A 24,613-nucleotide genomic window follows, 5' to 3' on the forward strand; every position below is an offset into this window, starting at 1 on the left:
GGAGTGTACGGTCCAAAGAGTTCACGGCCGTGACTCGAGTGTTCACGGTCTGAAGGTTTTCTTGCATTGCACCCCAAATTCATGCAACACTTCTAATTTAAAGGATTTTAAACCCATCTAGAATTTAAATATTCCTAATTAAGATAGATCAAAATAATAAGTTTAACTTTTGTTGACCAATATTGACTTTTTGTTGACCTAAAATGACGGGTTATCACAGTGGATGTTATAGTTTTAGTGATCCAAGTGTCCGATGGTGTTTTGAAGCCTAAGGGTATAATTGTAATTTTTTAACTCGCCCCTTTATGAATTTTGGGTACTTGTTCAGGAAGTTTTAAGGCTAGGGTGAGCTAATACAAGCATAGGGATTCTCGTCACCTTTATGTGGATATAAAGTTCGTTGGAAATGGACTTAGGATGAAGTAGCTAGGGCCACGTGAAGTTTCTGAGTTTTGGAGGGCCATCTAGTATGCAGGGTGTACTAGTTGTGTACGCGGGGTATACTAGATGTGTACGCGGGGTATAGCGGGTAAAGTAGTCGCAGGTGGTTCATGAGTACGCCGAACGTACTAAGGGATTGTACATGGTCATTTCATAGATCTTTTTTTGGGGTTGTTTATTGTCATTTTAGCCTCTTTTGGTGGTCCTTGTGAGCTAAGGTTGTTTCAGAGACTTGATATTGTAGATATGGACGTTTTAGGTGTCCCAAAGCATAAAAATATGATCTTCATGGTTTATTTGGACTCATGCATGTTTTAAGACCCCTCATTAGGTTGTTTTATGCTCTAGAGCCCCAATGAGCCATGCAAAAGCTCAAAGTTATCAACTTTATGGATTAAGGCATGTTTTGGAACTAGATCTAGGCATTGGACGTATTGGCTTAAGGGATTAAGACATTTTCAAGGTTGGTTGTGGGTAGGGTCAGTATGCGGGGCGTACCTCCTCGTACGCGGTATGTACTAAGTTTCTTGGGCGTACACCAAACATACCCACTGGGTACGCGGGGTGTACTCAATCAGAAGAGATTTTCTTGTTTTGTTGATTGTTGGATATAGACCATTGACTAAAAGTTCGACTAGGGTTGATGTAACATCCTAATTTTTAGGAATGAATTTTAAGCTTTATATGTATTTTCCCAGGGCAAATTGACGAGTTGGGAGGCACCAAGTTGTGGTGTTGAGTTTTAATGGCCGCGTACTTTTCAAGACCAACTCGACGAGTTGGAAGGCCCCAACTCGACGAGTTGGTGGCTGAGCATGAAACCCTAATTTTTAGGGTGTTTTACCCTATTTAAGGACCTTATACCCCTTGGGTGGCCTCCTCATCACCTCCTTGTCCATAGAAAACCCTATATCGTGCTTTTGCCCTCATGTGTGTGTGTGAGAGAGAGAGCTTGGAGAGTGATTTTTTGGTGCTCTTTTGGAAGGAACAAGAAGCTTGAAGGAGTTGGTTGAAGGGAGAGGCTGTAGATCCAATGTGTACTATGTTATAGTAAGCATTTTGAGGTATAAAGTTGATACCTTGGTCATTTATTTGCTATATCTCTTCATTTGAGAGTTTATGGTTATTATTAGCTTATATTGGAGTCATTCTTGAATTTGAGCATGTCATGTAGCTATGACTTCAGATCTGGATATTTCATGGCCTATTTTGACATAAAGTTGCCATCTTTATAAAGTCTTGGAGCATTAGACTCGCTTGGGAGATGGCTGAATGAGTTAGGACAAGGAAAACCCGACGAGTTGCTCTGCCAACTTGGCGATTTGGCCTGAGATTTCCTCCATCTTCTGGACACTGTATGAACTCGACGAGTTGTCTTGAATTTGCGAGTTGACGTGGTTTTTCGCAGTTTTATGAGTTTTGAAGGAACTTGACGAGTCAGTAGATGCACTCGACGAGTTGGGTCAACATGGATTGTTGACCTTAATTGTTGACTTTGACGACCAAGTTTGACTTTAAGGGTATTTTAGGAATTCGAGATTTTAATGGAGTTAGGCTCATGGTGGTTGTAAGTTGTTGAGTTCAGAGCTGTGATTCGAGAGTTGGATCCTGTCAGTCAGTGCTACTTGTGAGGTGAATTTTCCTTACTATACTAATAGGGTTGAAGGCACCAAGGTCGACCCTTTTGGATTGTTATCCTTGTTAGCGTATGATGGTATGTGTAGTGATCTATTAGATCTGTATCCTAGTGTATAGGATGATGCTATGATTGATGATATATTAGGCATGTATGATTATTGTATGTGCTAGCTCGCGTTTGATATCTATGTAATGATTGTGTGATTGCAGGTGGGGTGAGGCGGTCCTGCTTTGTGCTCTAGGCCAATAGACTCAGGTCGTACCGAATAGACTGAAGGCCTATCAGGGCGTACCAGTCAGACCGAATGCCCCGAGAATGGTCCAGAAAGGCTGAAGGCTCGGTGAGGCGGTCCAAACATGTTGAAGGTTCTGAGAGTGGGCCAGATATACTGAAGGCCCGTTGAGGCGGTCCAATCATGCTCAAGACTCTATATGCATACTGTTTGTTTATGATATTGTTTTGTTTGTATGACGTTGGTATTTTGGGGGAACTCACTAAGCTTCGGGCTTAGAGTTGTGGATTTTGTTTCACGTACTTCGGATGATCGCGGGAAGACGTAGGCTTGATTGTGCACCTCCTCACATTTTATGTCATGATTTCTGGGATTCTCTAATGTTAAATTATTTTGAAAACAATTTGTAAACAATGACTGGTTTTTGGGAAATTGAACAAGTTAAAAATTTTCGTGAATTTTACAGATGTTACAGTTGATCATTGGTTATTTTGTGCCTGTTAGGATATTGGGTCTTATCAGGTTTGGCCCAAAATGGATTTGGGCCTTATTGGGCCTTGTGGTGTCATTTCGGATTTGGGCCATATTTTGGGTTTTGTTTCTTGGGGCATTGTTGCGCCATCTGAGAACAAGTGTTTTGGATTAGGGAAAAGTTAATGAGATTTAATGTAGGCTCATGTAAGGGTTTGGGCATAATTTGGAAAATTAGGCCATAAGTAGGCTTTGGATGATTAATTGGTTTGTGGGACTTTTGATTGGGAGTTTGGGCCTTGGTCTTGGACCAAACTAGGTGAGAGGTAAAATGGTCTTTTTATCCCCCATATATAGATTATTGGTTTTGATTTGTGTAACATCCATAAAATTCATGAAAATTTGTAAACTTGTAAAACCAACCCATAAATCATCATTGTTTAAAAAATAGTTTTCAAAACATGTTCAACATCAAGGTTTTCCCAAAATCATAAAACATAACACGAGGAGGTGCATGATTACGCCTTCGCCTTCCCGCGATCCTATGAGGTACCTGAAACATAACCCAAAACTATAAGTCAAAATCTTAGTAAGTGCCCTCAAAATACCATCACATCACGATATCATAATAATGACAACAAACAACATGCATATAGATCCTTCAGTCTAACTGGAACTCCCTACTGGCCTGCAGTCTACATGGTACGCTCACAGAACCTTCACCATGACTAGTACACCATACTGGACCTTCAACCTATCTGGAATGTTCTCCGGGCCTTCAGCCTGACTGGTACGCCCCACTGGCCTTTTGTCTATCCGGGATGCCCTGGGTCTGTTGGTCTTCAACACAAAGCAGGACCGCCTCAACCCAACCCACCATCACATATCAACATATACCATATCAAACACTAGTTAGCATGTACAGACAATCATACAGATCTAACATATCATTAATAATATCATCATCCTATATACCAGGATACAAATCTAACAGATCACTACACATATCATCATCGTATATACAGGATATAGATCTAACATATCACTACACATACAATCATACGATAAACCTGGATAGCAATCCAAAGGGCCATCCTTGGTGCCTTCAACCCAAAATTACAGTGAGAAAAACTCACCTTGCACTGCCGAATCTCACATAAAGAATCTTTAGCCGTTGCCTCGCTAAATCCTCGCACTACAAATCACCATAATAATCATCCATTAATAATCGGATCTGATCCATACTAATTACCCAAACTAGGGTAAAATACCTTTTTACCCTTTACCAGCCCGACCCAACCTAGGTCCAACCCAACAATTTAAAGGTCCAATGATCCAATAAACACTCGAGGCCCATATATGGCCTAATTTTATAAATTGGGCACAAAACCTTACATGGGACTTACCTTAAGGACCACTAATTTTCTCTACTCCAAATTCTTGCATTCAGGTGGCCTAACAAATCCCCAATCCATAAAGCCCAAAGAATAATCCAAATCCAAGGTCCAAACATGCGAAGCCCACCAGCATGAGTATGCGGGGCGTACCCAACACGTACGCACAGGGTACTTGCTTAAGGGCTCGTACACTAAGCGTACCTACTTTTACGCCCAATGTACTCACCCATTCAGCCCAAAACTTAATCCCATCACGTAATCCCTTAATACATCGCTTCAAAACATAAATCTGACTTCCTTGAACTAGATTATCACGTAAATTTGTTAACTGTACGTTCATGCATGGATAAATGAAGCTCTTAAGCTTAACGAGGACTTAACAAGTGACTTAATGCTTGCATGGACCACAATACATCATAAAGCTTGCATTTTTATGAACCTTGGGACTGAATGGAGCTAAGATCTAGCACCTATTGCTTTTGGAGTAGATGAAAAACCCATCTTTATCACAAAAGACTCCAAAAAGCACAAAATACTCCATAAACTAGATCTAAAATATAATATCATCAAGATAGAAACTTTACACCTCCAAAATGTAGATCAAAATGCAACAATCTTGGATCCAAAAGCTTCAAGACATCCCACACTTCTCCAAGAAGTTCATTCTTCTTCTATGAACACCAAAAAGATTAAAATACTACCAAAAGCTCAAAAACCACTCAAATGGGGTCTAGGGTTTCGATTATAGGGTTTATATGGATGGAAGTTGATAATATTAGGGTTAGGTGATGAGATAAGGAGCTTAAATAGGGTCTAAGACCCTAAAATAGGGTTTGGGTCTGATTGGAGTACGCCCAACGTACTTCTGGTACACCCAACATACTCTTTAGGCTATCCGCGATCATTCTGCTTAGTACGCCCGGTGTACGCCATTGTACGCCCCGCATACTAGCCTTAGTACTAATACGCCCAGGCATACACTTGTGTATGCCTCGCGTACCCGGTTTCACCCTAAAACCACTAAAACTTCCGAAGGCCATAACAATCTTTGTTCTAATTCCATTTCCGACGATCCTTATATCCACGAAAAGGTAACGATAAGCTCAAAACTTATATCAACTCATACATGCCTTAAAACCTCTCGAATAAAAATTCAAATTCCATAAAATCCCAAACTGACACTTTACCAAAATACCCTGTGGCTCCAAAACACCAACCGAACTTCCTGGATCACCCTAATTATGCTACCCACACTCAAATGGGTTGAAATATCTTTTCCTCAAAGGCCATACGCCTGATGATACTCGGTCTTCGAGTCACCACTCCGTATTAGGAAGCGATTCGAAATAGGGCGATATATTTTGGAACCCAAATGTTAATTGAATGTTATTCATGTTTGCTAGAGCGGGGATTCTAGAGGATCTGTAGTCAAAGATTTATTCGTGGGTTCGGTTGTCGAGGCGAGTCTCCTCACTGTACTATGGGTCGAAGGCACCAATGCCTGCCTATTTGGTTTATGTATTATAGGAAGACCAGGGGTGGCCCTTGGCGGTTGTATGAAAGACCATGAGGTGGCTACTTGCAGATTTGTATGCAAGACCAGAGTTTGGACATTAGCAGTTAAGTAGATAAGTAGTTGTAGATTATATGCTAGTTGTCTTTGTGATGCTTTCTTGGAAGACCATGAGGTGGCTCCTGGAACTTGTTTATAAGACCCATGGTTTTGGTCCCCGACTTGGCAAAGAAAGACTATGATACGGCTCATGACATAATGGCAAAACTATGGTTGGCACATAACACCTCCTATTGAATGTTGGATATGTATGTTATGTATGGCTCGTATGTTATGTATGGTATGTGGTATTTGGAGAAATCACTAAGCTTTGTGCTTACAGTTGTTGTTTATGGTTTCAAGTATTTTCGGTTCGAATGGGAAGGGTCCAGCTTGATTGCAACGCATACACCCATTCTTTTCCGCAATTGTGTGATTTCGAGATTGTACTTTGATAACTGTTTTTATTATAAAATACTTTTAAGTGTTGAGTAAATGATAAATGGGTGTATCGTTTATTTTTAAAATGGATTTTTTACCTTCGTATTTTGACATATTATACATGTGGTCTGGGAGGGCAATACAGTCTTATGTTGTGGGCTTAGGAGCAAGCCAATCATGAGCTTTGGGTCGGGAGGGCAATCCAGTCTTATGTTGTGGGCTCGTGAGCAAGCCATTCATGAGAAGTGGGCAGGGAAGGCAATCCAATCTTATGTTGTGGGCTCGGGAGCAAGTCAGTCATGAGCTGTGGATCGGGAGGGGGTAATCCATTCTCATGTTCTGGGCTTAGGGGAAATCTAGTCTTTTGCTATGGGCCAAGTGTACATGTATTTTTGTTTGGGGTACTTTGAGGGAACTCACTAAGTTTTAGCATATAGTTGTTGAGTTCAATGTTTTCAAGTATATCAAATGATCGGGGCAAGGCAAAGACGTGATCGTACACATCCTCCCACTGATTTATGTTTGGGAGATTATTCGATAATTTGATTTCTATGGATTTTTATTTGAGAGAAATGGTTGATCATCTTATGGTTTCATTAAAAAGCTTTATAAAAATGAAATTTTTTTGTCATGGTTTTGAAGATGTTACAAAAAAAGGTATATATGACAATATAAAATTCCTCAAATTTCCATTCCTTTTTTTTGATATGACAATATCGATAAAGTTTAGTCATTCCCTACCTAAGGACACAAATGTAAACTTGGAAAGACATCGTGAAAGCAGTAAACATTATCTATTTATGAAAACGTAGACACTCCTTGTTAAATAGTTTTATTATACATCATTAAAGTTATCATGATGATTCTTACTCCAAACAATAGGTTGTTTTTTTTGTTTATCCTTCCATATCACCTTAGACCTATTTAACATTTTCATCGGTGTTTTTTTTCTATGGATATACTCATGCACCCAAGGTTGTAAAAATCATTCGGCAGTAGCTCGGCGATCGACAAACGATAAACGATTAATCAGATTAGATTCGGCGGGGATTAATCGTGGACCCTAAATTATTATTAAAATTATTTAAAAAATTAATATTTCCTAAAAAATTAAGTATTTGGAAACTTTAAATTTTAAAATTTTAAAAATTTTAGTATAATATTTTAAAATTAGAAAGCTTAAAAATTTAAAATTTTGATATAATATTTGAAAATTATTTTTTTTGAATTTTTTAAATATTTCCCGCATATGACCGCCGAGGACCGCCAAGCCCGAGTTTGATCGATTTTGATCAATTTCTGCCAAGCACCCTAATCGTAATTGGTTCGAGATCGCCAAACGATTAATCGCCGATTAATCGGCCGCCAAGGCCAACACTGCATATACCTAACATATATAGAACCCACATAAGACATAAGCTTAGATATAATTTTATTAACTATATATATAGCTTGTGTCTTATTTTTATATTTGAAAACATGAGAAATTAAATATCATCATACTTTTCTTCTTACTTATATTTCTATCAATTTGAAATAATAACACGTGTATTAAAATATAATTAATATTATCAAAATACAATGGTTGTCATCATTTTATATAGGTAATAATTTTCTGAAAACAATTGTGATGAATAATAAGATATTTAAACAATTTAATTTCTCTGAAAACAATTGTGATGAATAATAAGATATTCAAACAATTTAACCCAATGGTAGAGTCATGTACACTTTAGTTTTCTTTAACAAAGACCATGTGTATGATTTAATTGAAAGAAAAGATTTTATTAAAGGACTATATATGCGAAACTATTTTTTGAAGGACAAAACATGAAGAGTTTTGTAATTCACTCTCAATATATAAGATTCTTCGAACTCTATCAACAATTATCCACTCCATTGCCCTTCATTTCCCTCCATCTCCCCTGAGCGCCAATGAGTTCACCCTCGCCGGAGAAGAAACAATGGGGAGAGAAGGTTTCGCAGACGGTTTTCTCAGCATATAACCGTCTCCCTAAGAAAGGAAAACCTCAGGGTCGTGAAGTCACCGTCTTGGCCGCATTCCTCACTTCTTCCCCCTCCCAAGGTCTTACTTCTACTCCTCAGTTCTCTCGGAAACTCAAAATTCATCTGCACATCATTTAATTTTACTTTTACGATGTTTATTTGATCAATTACCTCGCATTACGAGTGAGATAAGTGGATAATTCACTTGAAATACGAAGTTTTGGGGAATTGCCGTATCGCCTTTGTGGTTGAATTGATGCATTTTGAAATTTGCAGAATTGAAAGTGGTTGCATTGGGGACAGGAACTAAGTGCATTGGGCGTTCGCGTCTTAGTGTTCATGGTGACGTTTTGAATGATTCTCATGCTGAGATTGTAGCTAGAAGAGCTTTACTTAGGTCTGTCAATTTGTTTGTATTTTCACATCTCTATTCTGTGTTTTCAGTAGCATAAAGTTGTGAACACTAATTAGACAAATGGCAATGTATTTCCCCCCTATAAATGACTTGTTTTTCAGGTACTTCTATTCTGAGATTCAAAAGAGTAGCATGCAGTTGCCAGACTCCATTTTTGAGTCAGGTGGTTTTGGCAGTGGTAAATACAAGATGAGACCCGGTTGGCAATTGCATTTATACATATCACAGTTGCCTTGTAAGTTCAAGACTCTGCCTTTTCACAATTCAGGAAACATGCTAGAAACAAAAATGTAGTTTCTAGTTTTTCCCTATTATAGTAGTCTACTTTTTTTTTTTTTTTTTTTTTTTTTCTCATTACAACATTATACTTACAGATTGTTTTTCTATTAGAGCATTACACTTTGAAAAAGTTACCCATTATAGCAATGCATAACCTGCTGATTTGAATTGTGATGACATGTCATCAGTATAGTACACGTGTACATCCTATGTAGGCAAAGACGCTGCATTAAGAGCCTATTAACTCGTGCCATGTCATTGACTCATCGTAATTCAAATTAATAGTTTACCCATTTGCTAGAATTGGTAATGTTTGAAAGTGAAATGCTGTAAAAAGAGAAAAAGCAAGCACAATGTTATAAGATGAAAAAGTTAGAAAACTACATTGCTATTTCTTCCATTTTGCCCTTTGAAAACGAAATCACTGTTTCAATCATTCTCATATGTGCTCAACTTGTAGGTGGAGATGCCTCCCTCAATTCACAGCTTTTTCCTTGCTTGAATAGTTCGATAAAAGAAGGGTGTTCAATATCCTCAACAACCAAACTGAATGATCTTATGGAGGAATTCTTGGAGTCATCCATGAAGAACAATGGCAATTAATTCTATATTTCTTATCTCTTTATGTTTTGAAGTTATTTCATGTTATGACTCATGCAATTCTTGTCTTTTAGGTGACTGTTCTCATGTGATTGGCACTGTTCAAAGGAAACCTGGGCGTGGTGATGCAACTTTATCAGTGAGCTGTTCTGATAAAATTTCCCGTTGGAATGTTGTTGGTGTCCAAGGTTGAACCTTTTACTCTTTTACTATACCCGAATGTTAATGTAAGGGTAAAATGGTCATTTAGTTATATTCATACGGTTTATTCAGTTACCTATTATTGCAGGGGCTTTACTTTCTCACTTTCTACAGCCAGTTTACATATCATCAATAACTGTGGGGCAATCTCGAAATTGTTCTGATAAGGAAGTAGAAGAGCAGTTGACAAGGGCGTTGAGTGATAGAGTATTACCATTATCAAAGAAACTAACAAGTCCATTTAAAGTGAATAAGGTTGTAAGGTGCTTTGATAACCCTTTTATTTCTACATTAATAATTAATAATTTCTCTCTCTCTCTCTCTCTCTCTCTCTCTCTCTCTCTCTCTCTCTCTCTAATACTGTTTATTTCCATCTAAATATTGATGTTCCTTTTTTGTTACGTGGCAGCCGTTGTTTTCGGTAGCTTCGGTACCCCTCGAGGTGTTTCGCCATGCTGAAACTGCTGCATCCACTTTAACATGCGGGTAAGATTTGCTTGCTTTTTTAATCGAGGGTAAAAGTGTCATTTTAGTTAAACTTACGTGAAGATTGACTTTACAGATATTCAATAAGCTGGAATAAGTCGGGCCTTCATGAAGTCATTCTTGGAACCACTGGTCGGAAGCAGGGGACATCTGGAAAAGGTGCCATGCACCCCTCTTCAGAATCAACTTTATGCAAGTAAGCTAACACAAGTTTAATCAAGGGTAAAACTGTCATTTCCATTTACTTGTCTAACCTTTTTTTATTTATTTATTTAAAAAATTCACAGGAAGAGAATGTTGGAGTCATTCTTGTCACTGAGTCGAAGTTTACCCAATTCTTCATTGAGTGAAACTTCTTACCAGAGACTAAAGGTAATACAGAACATGATAAATAGCCCTAGTCGATAATTTGTAGCTCATTATTTATTTATTTATTGGCAGGAGAGGGCCAATGAATATAATTCAGCCTTGAAAGTATTTAAAGAAAGCCCACAGTTTAGCAATTGGCTTGTGAAGCCATTACAGTTTGAGCCTCCCGTTCTTATGGGACAATAAGTTGAACTTCAGGTATTTTTTATTTTCTTTGTCTGAATAAGATAATCAGTTAATTTTACATTTACCACCACTAATTATTTAAACCCTAAAAAATCCAAAAAAATCAAAACCAGTTTTGCTAAACTCTACAAATGTTGATTTTTAAAATCAACTCACACGTGATTTAAAAATGAACTTATGGGTGTTTTTTTTTTTCCATTGGAATGGAGTGAATTTAATATATATACTTTATGGATTAGTTAGACTTGTATTATTAGAAAGTGTATATAGACATGTTGAAATGGTCGTAACTTTGACCATGGAATTCCACATCTTGTATTGTAGGGGCCTGGGCTGCCATTGTTTTCCAAGGCGTTTTCTTTGCCATTTCGTATTTTAGTTTTATTCTTTTTGAAATTTCATTTTGCATGTAATTTAAAGCTGTTGTAATATCTACTTTGTTAAAAGAATACCTTGCAATTTATTTTAGATGCTAAATTGGTTTATCATGAACTTTTATGAGGTGAGTCAGCTAGCTGTGCCAATGGGTCACGTTGGGTTGGGTTTAAGTTGATCTGTTTAATTAATCGGATCAGAAGTCTTAACCCAATCCAACTCAATCTGTTTAATTAAACAGGTTAAGAACTTCAATCCAATCTGTTAAAAAAATGAGTTGAAGGTGACTCTCTCTTCTCTCTCTCTCTCTTTTTTTTTTTTTTTTTTTTTTTTTTTTTTTTTTTTTTAAATCCCAACCCAACTTGTTAAATTTTTTGAACTCGTGTTAGGTTATTTTAAGAACTAAATGAAAAACTGCACCTATTTAAAAAAAACAAAAAACTACCAATACAAATGAATTATTAAATAACATTGGATATGTCTAACTTTTAAGCGACTCAATTTACTTTAAGCAACTTCACTTTCACATTCGGATTAAGTTTACGAGTAAAGAATGGAAATTAGATTAGTCAATTGAATTTTAAAAGTACAAGGGCAAAGTTTTAGGATAAGGGTTTTATATTTATTTATTAAATATAAAATAAATAAATATTAATATTAAACTAATTATAAAATAAGAATAAATATTATAATTAAATGGGTTTATTTAGGTTGAACATTTTATTCGTAACCCAAATAATTTAAATTAAATAGGTTAAACAAATTGGCACATTTAATTAAATATGTTAAAAATCTAGCACAATCCTTTAATTTTTAGTTGTTTCGGTTTAGCTTGAGAGATTGGGTCACTTTTATGAGTCAGTGAACCAGGATCGTTTAAGCACCCTCGGTCAATAATAGCATAAATAACTTGTTATTTATGTATTAAAAGTTAAATATTTGGATTCATCCGATAATAGCTTTTGGATAGAGTAGGTTTCTACAAGGAATATAAGGGGAGTAATATAGTATTTTGATAGATATAACAAGAAAACAAATACATATAACCAACTTCAGTCCATATAAAAATAGACTTTCCAATAGGAATTCGGATTCTTTTTTCAATCCTATATCATTTGATTTATTTGTATCAGGGATTTTGTAAAAAAAGGTGTAAACCAAAAAGAAAATTTGTTTTTGACTAAAGGTTTATTCTCTAATGAAATCAAATTTAATTTGATATACAAGAAAATGACAATAGAAAGTATTAATTGTAGAGTTGATTTTGATTAGTGTAAAAAAGGCGTTGGAAAAAGAAGCCATGTAGACTAAAGACTTAAGAGTACAAAATGAATGAGGTTTTTGACTATTACCCCATTTGCTATCTTTTTCATAATAAAAAACAATAAAATCAAATTTGTATTTGTTATATGAAGGGTGTCAAAGATTGAAATTTTAAGTAGGATTGTTTTTGGGTTTGCAGGATCGAGATCATATGATCGGGATCGGGATTGTAAGATCCTAGAAAATAAAACATAATTTTAATTTATAATTTTAAAACATAAAAAAATATTTACATTTAAGTTTTCTTTCAAAAGTTATAAATACTTCAAAATATTAATAATAAGTCACAAACACAAATAATAAACGGTAAATTAGTAAAGGGTAAAAGACATAAAATGGTAAAAAAATTCATTTGGAAAAAAAAAATCAAAGGAGGGTAGGATCGGATTGGATCCCAATCCTGCGATCCTATCTACAATCTTACGATCATATCCCAAATACGATCCGTTTACAATCCGACGATCATAAGATCGTACGATCATACGATCAGAATCGCGAGTTTGACAACCATGTGTGATATTATCATTATCATTAGTCTAAAGAAGACCCAACCTTCGACTTATGTATGAACATGTATACTAAATAAAATATTTATTTAATATTAAATATGCAACAAATATTTTTTTCTAGTTTATTCCCAATTTCAAATATTTGGGTTTACTGTATGATTTGTATCTATTGGTTTTGGCAACTTGTACTTAAAAATCATTATTATATTCTTTAATATGTATTTAATTCATTTAAGCTATGTTCACTAGTAGTTAAGTGTTGTTTTACATCAGTAGCTTAAATTTAAATAATTATATATTTTTATAATATTATACCTCAAATGAGATGACACAAATACAAATATGACTAAATTATAGTCTCGATCTATGTGGTTTACCGTTTATAACAATTTTAATCCTATATTTTTCTAAAAGTAACACCACTCGTCTTTATAGAGGGTCTGGGTAACAAATTTGGTCTATGAGATCGTAAACCCTATTAATCAAAGTTAATACCCATGTAAAAAAACAACAAAAATGACCATAATTTTATTTTATTTTTTATTTTTTTTCCATGATTTTTGATTGCTTCCATTACTAGTGCTATCTATTGTCATATTCTTGTGCGCACCGTGTGCTCAATCATTTGCTTTTGTGGGATTAACACTGTGTAATTCAAATCAAAATTATTCAAAATGTTTGAAATTGTCGCCGACAATTCGACCTCAAATTTGACTGGCGATAAAATATCAACTGGAGGATATGTCCCACACAAAGAGCTTGTCGACTACTCATCACCGAGAAGCCCATTGATGATACTCAGCTATGAGAGTGAATTTATCCATTGACAGTCCCAACCACATCGACACCTCCATCAAATAACTCTATAACAACGTCTGTGAAATGCAAAGCTCTGACCAATCAACTTCTTAAATTCTAGGTTCAGTTACTTATCACATGGTCAAGAATCGTGAATGGATTCCGAACTTTGCTTTCTCGCCGAAGGAGACTTTATGAAATTAGATGTTGGTGCTACAAAAGAGATAATCGTCACATTTGATGAAAAAGAAGTCAAAGAAACATCAAACGGCAACAACCCTATTCTTATCATCTCAAAACCTAAACAATCTTCTACTTCAAAAAACCCGACTTCTTTTTCGTAAGAGGATGCTACAGTAAATCAAATCTTATCTCCACTGTTTTAGGAGAGGTTCCTAAAAGACACAATAAGTGCATCTTTTTTAACCTTTTGATCTAGAAATTAATTTGTGTGTATTTAATCTGAATTAAATGCGAGGGTGGTGGCAGCAAGTGTAGAGTTAATTGATGGTGATGGTGTGGTGGTGGATGGTGGAAGCAACGTAGAAGGGTATTCTTTTACCAACACCATTCATAGGGACTAGTGGTGCTATTTTTCCAAAAATAGAACCAAAACTATTATAACCGGTAAACCACATGGACTTAGGCTGTGATTTATTCTATAAACTAAGTGTGAGACCAATATGTTATACGAGTTTCATAAAACAAAAAATTAAATATAAAAGTTTAAATAAAATTTTATTTAAATTTAAAATTTTAGATTTGAAATTTAAAATTTAAAATTTTAATTTAAAATGAAACATATTAAATACTATATGAATACTAATATTGTAATTTATTGATTATTTTGAATTAAAACAATTATTAATTGATGTGTAAATATGATGTGTTAAGAAAATATTAAAAAAAAAATGACAAATGGATAAAACAATTATTCAAAAATATCAAAAAATGACATATATCCAAGTTAATGAGAGAATAATATGTTTCAAAATTATTTTCATTTAATAGAAGGGATATCGTAGTTCTTGTTTTCAAAGTCATTGACTTTGTAGCCCTGGAGTAGCCACCGCGACTCGAGTCAATTCTCCCACCAATAAAAATTAAGTTTTTGTTCAGCTTCAATAGGCCGCATAGGAATTATCTTATGATTAATTATTGGGAATTAACCTTGAGTTGGGGCATATTAGTAAAAGGGATTTTCTAATATGTGCCCTAAAGGCACATATAAGAAGTATTAATTAATCATAATTATTACCATAATTAAATGTTAAACACATTAATTATAAGAAATATTACCATAATTAAATATAAAATTCATTAATGATCTCTATAATTAATGCATTTCATATTTAATTATAGTAATAATTGTGATTAATTAATACTTCTTATATGTGCCCTTATTTAATTATGATAATAATTGTGATTAATTAATACTTGTTATATGTGTCCTTAAGCACATATTAGAAAATCCCTTAGTAAAAAAGGAATAAAAGTGTACATTATTTATAGAAATTAGAAATCATGGTTTACAATCATATGATATTGAAGTATCTCTGATTAAGATGACATCTTTCTTTGGTTGTAATAATACATATCGATAGAGATATCTTTGTATGTATTTATCCTGCTTAAAGTTATGATAAAGTGTTTGATAGTATCTAAGTATTTCCTAATTATGTTATCATCTTTATTAATTTAAGAGTTTACTCAAATCTAATAAGTTATCATGAAAAAGTCAAATTATTAAAATAAACTCAGTTACATAATTTATTATTGTTCTAAACCCTTCCCCATTGCACTAATTTCAATTTGTTTATAATTTATCTAATTATTTATTGGATCATGGAAAAACTAATAAACAAATTGACCTCGAATTCCTTCTTACTGGCTTCATTTAGTTCAAGTTAGGCTATGAGATTATTATATTCGCCTTATATACACTTACAATATATTTAGTTAGGTTTAAACCCGTGAAATCACGGTTGATTTTTTTTTTTTATTATTGATAATTTTAAATCGTAATGATTAATTAAAAATTTACAAAAAAATATTAATTTACAAAGACATAAGTTTTATTTATAAGTTTATAATGATTAGTTAAAATTAATATATATATATATATATATATATATATATATATATATATATATATATATATATATATATATATATATATATATATATATATATATATATATATATATAGTTGTGAATATCTGATCTACGTTCTATGTGTATAGATATTTGATAAAATTATGATTTTGTACCATGCAATATTGTTAGATTAATGTCTAAACCCATAACTATATTTGATATGTACTTGATCCGGTAGTCTTCACCGAATCAAGTACTATATTTAATAAATATATTGATGTGAATATCTGATTTATGTTTTTGGTAATTATCATTTTGGGTTGCCTTCACCAAAGCAACTTGACTTGATGAATAATGGAGAAAGAGGTTATTATGATTTATTAATATATTATATGAATAATATATATTAAAGGAGAAATCATATTTGTTTAATTAGTATTGGTCAAAAATTAATTAAGAATTAATTTTGTGGGCAAAAGAGATTAATTAAACTAAGGGGAATGATATTGTAATTATATGATAATTGCAAAGTAGGATAAGGAACCCTAAAGATAGGGTGGACGAAATCATTATGGATAGCCCATAAGATTTCATCCAAGGGCTTGATTCTGGAAGGTTCTTGTGGGTTGCTTAGAGCCTAAGCACCGGATGAGGACTTTGACTGAAACCCTAATTCCTTACCTATATAAAGGACCCTAGGCTTCACTATTTCGCCTACCACTTGAACCCTAGAGATCATAGATCTGATTTTGAGCCCTTCCCCTCTCTCCAAGATCATCCAACTTGTTTTGGTGTTTGTGATTTATTAGAGGTATCGCATTTGAGGTGCTAGGTTTCTCAAAAGCTTAAGGATCTTGAAGCTGCAATCAAAGGTATTATCTTAACTCTTCATTAGATGTAGATTTCGATTTTGTTGTATGCTAGATTAGGGTTTGTAAGCATTGGATAATTATTGCATGTACAAACTAGAAAAACTAGATCCAAGCATTAGGGTTTGCATGTACACCATAAGATTGATGTATTACTCATAACCCAACAGTGGTATCAGAGTTTAGATTGTTTTTCTTTTGTATTTGATGCATTGTTTAATCATTCATAGCTTGAAAAGTCGAGAAATTTGCACCTTGACAGATGAACTCAACGAGTCTAGTCTATGACTCGGCGAGTCCGAGGGCTGATTTTTTTCGGGATTTTGACTGAAATCGAATTAGGATAATTACCCAAAACGTTTTATGCTGTTAAAATCCGATTTTTACAATATGGTATGGATTATCCTAATACAATTCAAAGATAACTGTCATAAATAAGATAATTACTTGTTTTATATGATAAATATTAATTATTTGTATTTTGATTTGAATTATCTTGTCAAGTAAATAGATTAGGTCAAATTATGTGATAAATATTAATAATATGATTAATTAACTATTTTTCAAATTTGATCTAAAAGATGTTTTGAAAAGTTTCAAAACTTGCCCTCAAGTTTTAGGATTTAAATTTTAATTAAAAGTTTTAATTTTGAAATATTTAAAATCCAAACCCTAGAGTTTTACAAGTTTAAAATTCAACCCTTATACTATTATAATATTATAAGACTAATAATTATATATGTATAAGATTAAGTTAGTCTTATCGTTAGTAAACCTCATTCACGAAGCCGATCTATAAATGGGGTATAAGGTTGCTGCCTATAAAATGACAGTTTAATGGGTCTCCACTCTCACCCACACTCTTCCTTGATTGGTGGATGGTCGTTAGCCGAACGGGCAGGATAGGGCAACTAATTCCTCATTAAAAGTATAATAATTAATAAAGTAGCTAAATGTTTTTTATAAAATTCCCAATCTTAGTTACTATAGGAAAAATGTGAAATGATGATATTCCATGAAATTACACTTTGCACCCTGCCAAGTCGTTAGTGAAGCGTGCGTGGATAACCGTCACACTAATTTGGGGCTAGCAAAGGTGGCAAAGGGTAGCTCGATGTTTACCATAGATCAATGGAACGTGTGTGGCTAACCGACACATTAATTAGGTGGTAAATGACATTGAGAGTACCAAGTACATTTGCATGGTTATTCACACATTGTTTGTGATCCTCGGTATCTCAATCACAAACTTGAAGGACATATCGAGATTTTAACATGCCTTTGAAAATTTCAATGAATCTTAAAAGATCTAGGAATTTCAACTCGTTTAAAACTTAAATACTTTTCGTTTCTCATTTGGGTGTTAAATTAGGGATTCTTATCTAATCTAAACTTTGTTCTTTTTTTTTTTTTCAGATGTCTACCTCGAACAACAACAACGCTTATGGTTCGACCCCTTCCGACCCATTCTCACTCGTAAACTTGTGTGGGAGGGTGATATTTGATGGGTCCAACTTCAATGATTGGATCTGAAACATTCGCATGGTCACCCGTCACGAGGACAAAGAGTATGTTCTCGACAAGGAGTTGATAGAGTTAAATGTGAACACTGCCACTCCCAAAGAAATCGTTGCTTACGAAACTCATAAGCGAGATGCTACGAAAGTTCATTGCATCATGCTCACAACAATGATTGTGGAACTCCAAAAGTCCTACGAGGACTACTACCCCTATGAGATGCACCAAGATTTGATGGAAAGGTACCATCAAAGTGCTAGGAAGGAGAGGTATGAGATCATCGCCTCGATGATCACTACCAACATGAGGTATGTACAGTCCATCACGACCCACCTGTAGAAAATGCAGAGATACGTGGACCGCTTGCTGAAGTTAAATGTTAACTTCGATGAGGAGCTGGCTATAAATATTATTTATACATTCCTTACCTCCTTGCTATGACCAGTTTCGTATGACCTACCACATGAACAAGGAGGAGATCACTCTAAGCAAGCTTCAAGGCCTGCTAAGGACTGCTGAGAGTAGTCTGAAAGGAAAATCTATTGCATCTACTCCTACTATTGTTGCCCCTGTCTTGGTGATTGGGTAAGGAAATGGAAAGAAGAGGAAGGCTCCTTCTAAGAGCCACAAGGGAAAGTATCATGATGGTACCTCTTTTAGTGGAACCAAAGCTGATCTTGTTGCTCCCTCTTCCAACCCGAAGGAAGCAGAGTGCTACTACTGCCATGAGAAAGAGCATTGGAAACGAAGCTGCCTGAAGTATCTGCAAGATATCAAGGATGGAAAGATAAAGTCATCCTTCGCAGGTATTTATACTATTCAATCTAATAACTCATCACATGATATGTCTTGGTTCCTCGACACAGGATGTGGTTTTCACATTTGTTCTGATTTGCAAGGTCTAAAAAGAAGTAGGGATGCGGAGCATGGGAAGATAAACTTGATCATGGGGAATAGGAAAGCGTCGCTTGTCACCAAGATTGGAGTTTACTCTTTAGTTCTTAGTAGTGGGTTAGGTCTATATTTGAATAATTACTGCTATTCGTCAAAAATGACACGAAACATTATTTCTTTTCATGGTTTGTATAGACAAGGTTTTAGATTTTCGTTTAATAATGAAAATGGTTCTATTAATGCTTTCTTTAATGGTACTTTCTATTTTGAAGCATTACCTTGTAATCGTATATATGAAACTGTGATGGTTGTAGACAACTTAGGAAATGATGTGTTGCATATCGATTCTTATAATGGTTTAGATAAAGCATGCTTGTGGCATTGTCGTCTTGGACATGTCAACAAGAAGCGCATAGCCAAACTACAAAAGGATGGAGTGTTGGAGTCATTCGACCTTAGGGACGATGACACATGCGAGTCTTGTTTACTTGGAAAGATGACCAAGTCACCCTTCACTGGTACTTGTGCAAGGGGTGAGGGTCTATTGGCTATCATATATACCGATGTATGTGGGCCCTTCAGCTTTGCCACAAGGTATGCGAACCGCTTGTACATGACTTTTACCGATGATTATAGAAAATATGGGTATATCTACTTAATCAAGCACAAGTCAGAAACTTTTGAAAAGTTCAAAGAGTTTAAGCAAGAAATAGAGAATCAGTTGGGAAGGAAATTTAAGATGCTCCGATCCGATCTAGGTGGTGAGTACCTTAGTCTTGAATTCCACGACTACCTTAAGGAATGCAGAATTGTTTCACAATTGACGCCACCTAGGACACCACAATTGAATGGTGTGGCTATGAGGCGCAATCGAACCTTGTTGGACATGGTTCGTTCCATGATGAGTCAGGCATCGTTACCTATCTCATTTTGGGGGTATGACTTAGAGACTGCCGCCCATATCCTTAATCTAGTCCCGACTAAGAAGGTTGCCAAAACATCTCATGATATATGGACAGAGAAAGCTCCCTCGTTGGCACATATCAAGGTTTGGGGTTGCAAGGCTTTTGTAATACGAGAGACTCACGACAAGATGGAACCTCATAGTGAGCAATGTATTTTCATCGGCTATCCGCGAAAGTCCTTTGGATATCTATTCTATAGACCGAGTGACAATGTTGTCTTCGTTGCGAGGAGTGGGGTTTTCCGAGAGCGAGAAATCATATGCCAAGAGGACAGTGGAGGCAAATTGATCTTGAAGAGCTTTAAGAACCAATTGATGAAGCAAACTCTAACACTGGCACTCAAGCCAAGGAGGAAACTCCTGTTGAACCAATTGACGAGTCCTTACCTCTTAGACGTTCCAGTAGAGTTAGTGTTCCGCTCGTGTTTTATGGTTTTCATATTACTACGGAGGGTGATACGTTTATTAGTGATAGTACACTAATAAATTAGGATGAACCTAACAACTACAAGGAAGCCATGGCAGGCCAAGAGTCTGCAAAATGGAAAGAGGCTATGGATAGTGAGATTCAGTCCATGTATGACAATCAAGTTTAGAACTTGGTTGACAATGTACCAGGTCGTAAGACAGTCGTGTGCAAGTGGATCTTCAAGAAAAAGACTGACATGGATGGGAAAGTACACACATATATGGTGCGATTGGTTGCGAAGGGCTTTACTCAAACTCCCGGAGTTGACTATGATGAGACCTTCTCACCAGTTGCGAAGATTAAATCTATAAGGGTTATGCTAGCCATAGATGCATTTCATGATTATGAAATATGGCAGATGGATGTCAAAACCACTTTCCTTAATGGGAAGTTGGTTGAGGATGTTTACATAAGTCAGCCAGAGGGTTTTGTTGATGCAAAGTACCCTGATAGAGTGTGTAAGCTTGAGAAATCAATTTATGGATTGAAACAAGCATCTCGCAGATGGAATCTTTGTTTCGATGAGAAAGTCAAAGTGTTTGGCTTTCCGAGAAGCGAGGATGAGTCCTATGTATATGTCAAATCCAATGGGAGTATACTTAGCTTTCTCATTTTGTATGTGGATGACATACTACTCATAGGAAAAAATGTCCCAACCTTGTAGGAGGTTAAGTCCTGGAAAGTGCTTCTCTATGAAGGACCTCAGAGAAGCTGCTTATATTATAGGGATAAGGATATTGAGAAATGGGAATAAGAGAGTAATAGGACTTAGTCAAAGTACTTACTTGGATAAACTGTTAAAACGTTTTAGCATGGAGAATTCCAAGCAAGGGGAGTTGCCAATCCAAAGCAATACCAAGTTGAGTAAGAATCAAAGCCCGAGTACCTAAGTCGAGATAGAAGAGATGACCAGAGTACCTTATGTTTACGCAGTTGGCTCAATCATGTATGCTATGACTTGTACTTGCCTTGATGTGGCCTTCGCTTTGAGCATGGTCAGCAAATATCAAGGGAACCCTGGTAGAGCATATTGGATCGCAGTAAAGAATATTCTTAAGTACCTTTGGAGGACTAAGGAATGGTTTCTTATCCTTGGTGAGAGGGATGACTTGAGAGTGCGAGGGTATAGTGACGCCAGTTTTCAGACCGACCAAGATAATTTCGATCTCAGTCGGGTTGGGTCTTTACCCTGAATGGAGGATCAGTGACTTGGAAAAGTTCTAAGCAGGAGACCGTAGCTGATTCAACGTGTGAATCAGAATACATAACAGCGGGTGAAGCGTTAAAGGAGGCGATATGGCTAAAGAATTTCATTGGAGACCTTGGAGTTGTACCGGCCATAAAGGAGCCTATGGAGATTTTATGTGATAACGAATGTGCGGTTGCCTTGACCAAGGAGCCGAGGGATCATGGCAGATCTATACTTATTTATAGAAAATATCATTTCATTAGAGATCGGGTAGAAGAGGGACTCCTCGTGGTAAAGAGGGTATCATCAGAAGAGAACCCAACATATCCCCTTACAAAGGGACTGAGTTGGGTTAAGCACTTGCAACATGCTAGGAGCATTGGGCTGAAGGACGATATTAGTTTCAGTGATTAGATAGCCTTAGAAACTTGTAATAGATAAATTGTAATTAACATTTGATGATTAAATAAAGGAGTATTATTTATGAGTAAAGTTATTGTATTGTGTTAAATATTTACTATTGTTTCACTTTGCATGTTTTGACTTCATAAATAATAAGATTATTTAAACTATCCACATTCGTTCATACATTGGAAGTAGGTATGAAAGAAGATTGTCATGAATTGGCTTGTAAATTGTCTAATTGTTTAGACATAGCAAAAGTTTGCTGCAATGTTCATGAGTGCTCTTGAAATAAGACTTTGAGTATTGGATTAAACCCGTACTCACTTGAATCACTTCATGGAATTTAATCACGAGTGATTGTGAGATGATAATATCGTATAGTCTTTAAACCTAGATATATGAGTTGTTGTTTACGAGTCGGTTGTGTATTGATAATGCATAAATGCATCAGTAACTTGATGTTATAAAACACATTATTGTGTATGATTTGATGAGTAAATAGTAGATGCATATAAGTCGAAGTTTATCTACTCCTTTTATCCTATGAGGTTAAAAGCAATATCTTGGTCCCCTCGATGATTTGGTTTGACTTATGTGTCGGGCCTGATCAGTACTAAATTGATGTGTTCAATTAAGTTCTATGTCAGAAAAATCAGAGATTGAGAAACAAACTGTTGGACAATAAGTATGATTATATTCCATGTAATTTTCCACACGATATCTTGAGAACGGAGCACTATACGATCTCTTATCTAAAGGACGTGTCAGAGTTCGACAATGGCTTTTGGGAACTACGATTGCTAATCGGATTTTGAAGTCATACTTTCATTTATAGTTATTAGACTTATCCAAGTGCGAGACTGTTAGATTAGTGTCTAAGCCCATAACTATATTTGGTATGTACTTGACCAAGTTGTAGCATGATCCTTTTGGGTTGCGTTCACCAAAGCAACTTGACTGGATGAATAATGGAGAAAGGGGTTATTATGGTTTATTAATATATTATATGAATAATATATTAAAGGAGAAATCACATTTATTTAATTATTATTGGTCAATAATTAATTAAGAATTAATTTTGTGGTCAAAAGAGATTAATTAAACTAAGGGGATTGATATTGTAATTATAGGATAATTGCAAAGTAGGATAAGGAACCCTAAAGACAGGGTGGACGGAATCCTTATGGATAGCCCATAAGATTTCGTCCAAGGGATTGATTTTGGAAGGTTCTTGTGGGCTTCTTAGAGCCTAAGCAACCGGATGAGGACTTTGACTGAAACCCTAATTCCTTACGAGATAAAGGACCCTAGGCTTCACTATTTCGGCTACCACTTGAACCCTAGAGATCATAGATCTGATTTTGAGCCCTTCTCGTCTCTCCAAGATCATCCAAATTGCTTTGGTGTTTGTGATTCATTAGATGCATCACATTTGAGGTGCTAGGTTTCTCAAAAGCTTAATGATCTTCAAGCTACAATCAAAGGTATTATCTTAACTCTTCATTAGATGTAGATTTAGATTGTGTTGTATGATAGATTAGGGTTTGTAAGCCTTGGATGATTATTGCATGTACAAACTAGAAAAACTAGATCCGAACATTAGGGTTTGCATGTACACCATAGGATTGATGCATTGCTCATAACCCAACAAATATAAAATTGAATAGATTGGAAAAAAGACAATAATGTATATAATCCATTTGCGTGTTTGATGATTCTTAAAAGCTATAGATTAGTTGTAGGTTCATTTGATCGGATAATAACACGATATAATGAAGAACAAAAGAACAAAAAGATTATTACAAATATGGTTTTTCATTAAGAAAAGTTATCACCGAGAGAACAGGTGCACAAAGCAATTGGCACAAAGCCATCACAAAGAAATTATTTGGGTTTTACCCTAACACATGATTATATAGTAATCTATTCTAGAGAATCCCTTCAACCAATGGATTAATTCTAATCTATTTTTAATATGAAAATTGATCCTTATCACCAAGATATCAGATGAGTTATCTAAAATACAATATAATACTATAATTACATACAAAAGAAATACAACTGTATAAATCGTCACACATTGACGTTGATACTTTAAGCCTTGTGATGATGCTGTCACTAGCATTGGCATTGGCGATTACCATGTGAGAGTATTTTGACTCATCAGATTATAAGGCTTGACCTTACAATCTTCCCCTATCTAATGATGTCAAAACTTGATTTTTGAAAAACTTGCTTCCAGCTTCAACTCCCCCTGAGATGAAAATCCCCCCCCCCCCCCCCCACCCACGAAAATGAATACTTTCTTGAATTTAAGAAATAATCTTCTTCTTTCAAGAGTGTCTACTGTTATATGAATTATCAAGTGAAGAACCAGCAAGACATAAAAGCAGCGAAAATACTCAGCATATGATGTGTTGTAACATAAGCTGTTAGTGTATCGTGAGACGTAGCGGAAAGATAGGCTAAATTGTTGTGTCTCCTGAT

General features: G+C 35.3%; 1 protein-coding gene across 1 annotated transcript; it reads left to right on the forward strand.

Annotated features, from left to right (window-relative positions):
• The first annotated feature begins 8,054 nt into the window (after positions 1–8,054).
• Positions 8,055–11,201, forward strand: LOC145006076 (denosine deaminases acting on tRNA). The gene is made up of 11 exons (XM_078965170.1): positions 8,055–8,259; positions 8,457–8,577; positions 8,697–8,830; positions 9,335–9,469; positions 9,549–9,662; positions 9,764–9,930; positions 10,085–10,161; positions 10,238–10,357; positions 10,449–10,533; positions 10,603–10,728; positions 11,041–11,201. The coding sequence occupies exons 1-10, from the start codon at positions 8,109–8,111 to the stop codon at positions 10,714–10,716; spliced, it is 1,218 nt and encodes a 405-aa protein (XP_078821296.1). The 5' UTR covers positions 8,055–8,108; the 3' UTR covers positions 10,717–10,728; positions 11,041–11,201.
• The last annotated feature ends 13,412 nt before the right edge of the window (positions 11,202–24,613 follow it).

This window comes from Lactuca saligna, chromosome 7 (genome assembly GCF_052625555.1).
Source record: "Lactuca saligna cultivar CGN05327 chromosome 7, ASM5262555v1, whole genome shotgun sequence".
Lineage (NCBI taxonomy): Eukaryota > Viridiplantae > Streptophyta > Magnoliopsida > Asterales > Asteraceae > Lactuca > Lactuca saligna.